This window comes from Sycon ciliatum, chromosome 5 (assembly GCF_964019385.1).
Source record: "Sycon ciliatum chromosome 5, ocSycCili1.1, whole genome shotgun sequence".
In the NCBI taxonomy this organism is placed as follows: domain Eukaryota; kingdom Metazoa; phylum Porifera; class Calcarea; order Leucosolenida; family Sycettidae; genus Sycon; species Sycon ciliatum.
The window spans coordinates 20,820,394-20,828,087 of NC_088647.1; the positions used below are offsets into that span (position 1 = coordinate 20,820,394).

The 7,694-nt window shown below is 48.9% G+C and overlaps 2 protein-coding genes across 2 annotated transcripts; one reads left to right on the forward strand and one right to left on the reverse strand.

The window, feature by feature from the left end:
* The first annotated feature begins 818 nt into the window (after positions 1-818).
* On the forward strand, positions 819-1,736 carry LOC135816890 (uncharacterized). The gene has a single exon (XM_065329991.1). It carries the CDS (start codon positions 819-821, stop codon positions 1,734-1,736), a length of 918 nt encoding a protein of 305 aa, XP_065186063.1.
* LOC135816669 (N-alpha-acetyltransferase 80-like) lies at positions 1,478-3,287 on the reverse strand. The gene has a single exon (XM_065329811.1). The coding sequence runs from the start codon at positions 2,960-2,962 to the stop codon at positions 2,216-2,218; it is 747 nt and encodes a 248-aa protein (XP_065185883.1). The 5' UTR covers positions 2,963-3,287; the 3' UTR covers positions 1,478-2,215.
* Between the last annotated feature and the right edge of the window lie 4,407 nt (positions 3,288-7,694).

A 7,694-nucleotide genomic window follows, 5' to 3' on the forward strand; every position in this document is an offset into this window, starting at 1 on the left:
GGGCAAAATCACGAAGAAGAATGATTACGAAAATATGAAGACACCACATGCAGCTCTCTCTCTCTCTCTCTCCCTCCCCCTCTCCCTCTCTCTCTCTCCCTCCCTCCCTCCCTCCCTCTCTCTCTCTCTCTCTCTCTCTCTCTCTCTCTCTCTCTCTCTCTCGCTCTCTCTCTCTCTCTCTCTCTCTCTCTCTCTCTCTCTCTCTCTCTCTCTCTCTCTCTCTCTCTCTCTCTCGTACATAAGTATGAATGGGCCGAAGACTATGGTTAGACTTCATGTCCCACCTCTCTACTCTTCGCAAAACGCACAGTTGGGTTGGTCAAGCTGAGTTTTAAAAGAGGAGTGTAATCTCCCTCATTCGATCCAGGACACGACCAACAGTTTTCCAGTCTGCACACGGAGACACTGGCGCGTGGCGGAGCAGGAAACAGCACGCGTGGCCACGGACATAGATACTGCATCAGTAGGCACTCTGAGAGCGCACACCAGCATAGTATCCCATGCAGTGAAATAAACAGCAACAGGGAAAAAATTGAGCTAAGGATAGAAAAAACGAACTAAGGTATGTACATGTAATGTAAAAATCACTGAGCTTCAGGTCTGACAGTTCTGCTCACAGCATCGACAGTGCTCGGAACAAGCTCACGGTTGATCTGCAAAGGAAGAAGGTGACGCTGCAGTCAGCCGCATTCGTCCATAATAGCCCAGCAACTCCATGCACAGGGCACACGACATATTCTACAACCTGCCTCCGAGAACTCGACGCTGGTGCATGCCCAGCTGGATTTCCCATTTCCCATGCCGTGCACCGACACAGAATGTCAGCAGAGTACAGTCTGCTGAAGAAAACAGGGGGCACACCACCACCACGTAAGCAGCACTCACCACGTAAGCAGCACTCGCCAGCTAAGCAGCACTCACCAGCTAAGCAGCACTCACCAGCTAAGCAGCACTCACCAGCTAAGCAGCACTCGCCAGCTAAGCAGCACTCGCCAGCTAAGCAGCACTTACCAGCTAAGCAGCACTCGCCAGCTAAGCAGCACTCACCAGCTAAGCAGCACTCGCCAGCTAAGCAGCACTCACCAGCTAAGCAGCACTCACCAGCTAAGCAGCACTCACCAGCTAAGCAGCACTCACCAGCTAAGCAGCACTCGCCAGCTAAGCAGCACTCACCAGCTAAGCAGCACTCGCCAGCTAAGCAGCACTCGCCAGCTAAGCAGCACTCGCCAGCTAAGCAGCACTCGCCAGCTAAGCAGCACTCACCAGCTAAGCAGCACTCGCCAGCTAAGCAGCACTCGCCAGCTAAGCAGCACTCGCCAGCTAAGCAGCACTCACCAGCTAAGCAGCACTCGCCAGCTAAGCAGCACTCACCAGCTAAGCAGCACTCGCCAGCTAAGCAGCACTCGCCAGCTAAGCAGCACTCACCAGCTAAGCAGCACTCACCAGCTAAGCAGCACTCACCAGCTAAGCAGCACTCGCCAGCTAAGCAGCACTCACCAGCTAAGCAGCACTCGCCAGCTAAGCAGCACTCACCAGCTAAGCAGCACTCGCCAGCTAAGCAGCACTCACCAGCTAAGCAGCACTCACCAGCTAAGCTGTACCAAGCGGCATTCAACGTTACTTGTAATGAGCTGATTCTAAACAGTGCGCCAAAGCATGAGGCGTCATTTCAGCAGTCGCAAGCCGAATCAGACATTTGCAGCACAGCCCGGCACGTTGTGCTCCGCCAAAGCTAGGCTAGTATCAAACCAAGCATGGTGGCTCTGTCCAGTCCACCGCGGCTGCGGCTCTGTCCAGTCCACCGCGGATGCAGCCAGCACACCGGCAGACAGAGATCAGCACATACACGCACCACGGAAATATTCTCTCGCTGCTTCTCAGTCTTCACTGATGGGCCTGTCTCGGCAGGCGCACGGCTATGCGACTCTGTCTTGGCGTAACCAGGACCTAGAAACGTGCTTCCATTGCGCAAATCACCTTACGAAATGCAGATGCACAATTGATCGCCGAGTTCCTGCACCGCTGTTCGACTGCTGAGTCACACAGACATGTGGCTTATGCATGCAGCAAGTGGATTGTGGAGAGTTGTTCCTGTGCCACTGTGACTTTGGTGAAGATGTGCTTCGGAGCGCTCACGGGGTTCGGCCTGTATCAGCATCATTGATGAATGTGATGTATTGCTTACATTGACCTCGACACAATGGTAGCCAGCGTTTCAGGATACTGGCAGCTGCTTCTTCATCCAGACAATTGGCAGTTCTGGCTCTTTGGCGGATGTGGCCGTTGGAGGTGGTGGCGGTGGTGGTGGCGGCGGAGGTCCAGATGGTGGAGGTGCCGGTACCGACTCCGCATCATCAGCTGCACAGCCGCTGGTACCACACGATGGCAAAATCGCTGAATCGCCTGCCTCTCGACTGGCACTAGTGCGAGTCGAGGGAGCAACTTGCTCTGATGGTTTCGGCTGCTGTGTTGCAATACCGAACAGAGCTGTAAGAGATCCCATCTGCGACTCCGACATATTCTGTGTTGACATCGGCTGAAGAGCCACAGGACCGCACTGTCGATAGCCCAGGTGAGCATAGAACGCCTCTTTGTCGTGCGTCGATAGGTACACGGTTGTGAAACCGTGCGTCGCGGCAAAGCGTTCTGCCGCCTCCATCACGGCACGGCCCAGGCCGCGGCCCCGGAGCGTCTTGTCGACCACGACGGACTCGACAAGCATGCCGTCGCCAGCTCCCAGCACACGCGACAGTCGTGCAAACCCGACCACCTTCTCTCCTCCGTCCGCACCGGCCAGAAGCAGCAAGCTGCACGGCAGTTCGTCCGACGATCGCTTTATACTGTGCTGACGAGCAGACAGTCCACGTGCCCACTCACTGTTCAACAGCTCGCATGCCGCCATCAGCAGGTCTGGCCGGTCATGAAGTGTGCTGGCACAAACATCACTGCATTGTACATCCATTGCAAAAGAAATAACACTGTTATACACGGTGTTCGCGCGCAGCCAGTATCCACAATGCAAGCTGGTGGTGGCCTACTAGTATTCAAATACTCAAATCAATTTTTTTCAGGAAGGACAGGTGCCCTCACGGGTCTCCACTAAGATCAGGCTACGTCGTTAAGTCCTCTTAGAATTGTTCGGGAGTATTATAACACACGAGACCAGACGGCAACCAAAGTACTCCTGGCAATGGCAGATATCCCAAGAAAACACTCAAAAGCTTCCCTGACGCACTTCGCCTTACGATCCTGGAAAGCAGTCACGGACCATCAGTTCTTCTACACGTTGAAAGGCGATCGGTTGATGAATCAATAGAGAATGGTGTGCCAAAGAAGAATGACAAGCAGCACAATTCACTGGAAAGAATGCCCTGACCATGCATAGAGTCAACACTATAATTATTTCAAATCGACACTTTCTGTCAAATTATTTTGATTCATTTTTGTTTTGCATTTTTGAAAATAATTACAGACATTTGACCGGACACCACTGTCGCGCACGACAGGTGCTCGATCCTGAAAGCCATGGAAGCAGTACAGTGCACAGGTGAATACTGCGATACCTACAATCATCATGATAGTATTGTTGACCTCTGCTACTAGCTGTTCATAATGGGCAAAGATACACTCCATGTCGCTGCGGTTCCACTGATCCGACCCCCCCCCCCCCCCAGTATTGCCTTGTACCGGTACATCTAGCGAGCAAATCGGCGCAGTCATTTCGGCTATACAGTGTAATCATGGTAATGCCATGATTGTACATGTATATCTCACTGTAGTGTAGGAAACTGTGTTCTTGGTAGACTCGTCCCCAGAGCGGTTTCCTATCATACTGTTCCACAGGTTCATATTAATAGTGCTGGGGCCAAGTCCGAAAAAGTCGCTTTATTGAGGAGTTGCATTTGACACCTCGTCCAGGAAAGATTTGACTTCAAATTCGGAGAGGCGGACCAACTATAGGAATTTTGGAGAAAACTAGAAGTTCCCAATGTTGTCCGTTTGGAAGTTATGAGCTATTTCCAAATTGCTTAGGTTACTATGGTAACCTGTGTGCAATTAGCCGTTTCTGAGGCAAAGCCGATAAAATTTTGGAGAAAAAAGTTACCTTGTTGGAAGGCGAGCTCTTTCCAAGACTGTCATTGAAAACCAGAAGTTTATAGGACTGTCGGCTTCCTTGTCACAGGAATTTCTCGAATTTCTACGGTCACCGCGGTAACGTGTATGCAATTAGCCACTTCTAAGCCAAAATCAGTGCATTTCCTCCCCTGTAGGCAGGTGGAAAGCAGAGAATAGTTAGAATAATGTGGCTTAGAGGTCGATTGGGCTGTTGCAAGCCTGGTTTGTAGAGACTGGACCCCTCTCTCCGGATTTAGTGCCGGGATCCACACAAAAGGATCAAGAGGATTTAGGCAGGACTGACATCCAAGAACGAGCAAGGAAACACAACTGATAGCAAAAACAAAAACAAGAAGACTCAAACAATTCCCTAGCATATATTAGAACTGGGGCTAACCCCCATTATAGTTCAAATGGTCGCAAGACCAGGGCTATGCCAACCGTGGAGGTTGTAGTAAGGTCATAAGGAGCACTGTTTTCGAACACAGTCTCAGTGCATCCTCCGCCTACACGTAGCTTGTAACATGCTGGCAACCAAACTACATTGTATGTTTTGTCATGTACATGTACATGACTACACGTATTTTTTTCACATCCAAAGAATCATCTTGCCCGTAAAAGAGGCCAGTACTGTAAGGTGTACATGTACATTGTACAATGTACTGAACTGAAGTGCATGTCCAGGACACTGTTGTGGTATTCATTATTGTTATTGTTGTTGTTACTGGTGTGCCATTTAAATTACATGTATACATATACTTCATGCACATGTATAGTCGTTCAACCAAACACACCAAATTCCCTTCTCATATCACACGGAGATGCCAGGACTTGGAAGACGAGAGAGATCGGAGTATGCAAACTGCTCCATGGCAGGGCAGAAACCTCACTATTGTCACTAAGAACTCCACAACCTGCCGATCAACAATTTTCTCCAGTACGTTGACAATTGGCAAGAGATATGGCTTGTAGGAGTTGAGAGTAGTCAGTATTATTATGGCCATAACTGTCTCCACATTTACATGATTGTATACAGGTGAAACCATCCAGGGTGTTCGATGTACATAGAATAATCTGTGGCATCAGGTACTGTACTGTATTTGCATCACTTGTAGCCGAGTTGGATGGTGAACAACTGCTGCACACGTACATATACATGTATCTGTGAGTGCTGGAAATGATGCCACATGTACCGGTACAGGTACTAGCAAGAGTTATAATCCCCCGGTTATACACTCTTGGTACTAGGTGTAGAATTCATAGTGGCTCGGCTAGATAGCAGGAGAGGTCACTGCCCCATGGGCCATGGGGTCAGTCCTGGACTGTTTTGAAACTGTTGCTTGATCAGAGGGATGTGACCAGACCTTCCTGTGTAAATGCTTGCTGTGAGTTGCTGAAGGATGACACATGAGCACGGAATATGTGGCGGAGTTTGTTGCATGTTGCGGTTAGGGCAGTTGTTTGTCTATTAGCCATCTCGTTGATCAAAATTGTCCTTCCAGGTCTTGGCGTAGGCCCCCGCCCCGGTCTACATGTACATGTACATGACTGTATTTCATGGGCAATGTGCTTCCTAAACTCATGTACATGTACATGTCGATTGGACAGCCTGCATGACCATGATGACATTGTTCCACAAAAAGAAAATGTGAATTGGGTGGAAAGTACTAGTAGTGGATCATGGTGACCAATCCTGTCAACATAGCACACCGCTGTATGATGTACATGTACATTGTATTATGTGAAGGAAGTGAGGAAACAAGTGCCAGGTCAATGCAATCCCGGTAGTGTTAGAGGGGAGAGGAGCCCAGTCTCTACAAACCAGGCATGAACAAGCCCAATAGACCTCTGAGCCACAATATTATAACTATTCTCTGCTTTCCACCTGCCTACAGGGGAGAAAATGCACTGATTTTGGCTTAGAAGTGGCTAATTGCATACACGTTACCACGGTAACCGTAGAAATTCGAGAAATTCCTGTGACAAGGAAGCCGACAGTCCTATAAACTTCTGGTTTTCAATAATAGTCTTGGAAAGAGCTCGCCTTCCAACAAGGTAACTTTTTTCTCCAAAATTGTACCGGCTTTGCCTCAGGAACGGCTAATTGCACACAAGTTACCATAGTAACCTAAGCAATTTGGAAATAGCTCATAACTTCCAAACGGACAACATTGGGAACTTCTAGTTTTCTCCAAAATTCCTATAGTTGGTCCGCCTCTCCGAATTTGAAGTCAAATCTTTCCTGGACGAGGTGTCAAATGACACTGTCAGATTTCTGGACCTGGCTCCAGGACTATAAAGGGGAAGTGCATCGATTTTTCGAGTAGGGTCCAGAAGAAAGACAATCTGATATCGGTTCGAATGGCATATCTCTCGCTTCCATACGATAAGCCAAACTTGCCAAATCGCCAATTGTATGCTCACGTTGCCATAGCGACCAGAGCAGTGATGACGTATGAAAGGCTTAGCTCCTCCACAGAGAAGGTCGATCACTGCATAAATTGGTCATTTTTCAATTGTCTTATTGTATTCACGAAGTGAAAGAAGTGCTGTGTTCAATGCTGTTAGTGCCGTGAACTATTTATCGCCCTTCTCATGCATTTCCCTAGGCTGACTGTGCCTAGGAAATGGTTTCCTCCAGGACAAGATGCTCGGAATTCGCCATCTCTCCTGAGACATTTTCAGCAAACTTTCAAACCTACGACATTATTTCATTCGTCAATCTCCACCACCCGTCGGCTCACCTGGCTTCAGAAGATGTTACGAGAGATAGGAGAGTCGCCAGGAAGCATCTCATTCATCTTCAGGAAGTGGAAAGAGCAAACGGCATGGTCCTTGGTTGGGGGAAATGCTGAACGTCTGATTTGTCCCAACCAAGATTTCAGCATTTTGTTCGTCACTATTTTCGCTTGTCTGCTGGTGTCTCCGCATTCCAGCTTTCTCCTGTCGGTGTCACGTCCCAGTACACAACCGAGAGGACTACTAACAAACAGTTCACTGCACTAACAGCATTGAACACAGCCCTTCTTTCACTTCGTGAATACAATAAACCAATTGAAAATGACCAATTTATGCAGTGATCGACCTTCTCTGTGGAGGAGCTAAGCCTTTCATACGTCATCACTGCTCTGGTCGCTATGGCAACGTGAGTATACAATTGGCGATTTGGCAAGTTTGGCTTATCGTATGAAAGCGAGAGATATGCCATTCGAACCGATATCGAATTGTCTTTCTTCTGGACCATACTCGAAAAATCGATGCACTTCCCCATTATGGTTCTCGGTTCAGTTGCCAGTGCCGCGTGATCCATATCACATTTGCGTGTTTTCATACCGTTAACCGTACCGTTACCATACCCACGCGTGAATGCAAGGACATGTGCTCACACACACACACACACACACACACACCATACCACACACACACACACACACACACACACACACACACACACACACACACACACGCCACACACACACACACACACACACACACACACACCGTCACACACACACACACACACACACACCGTCACACATACACACACACACACACACACACACCACACACACACGCCA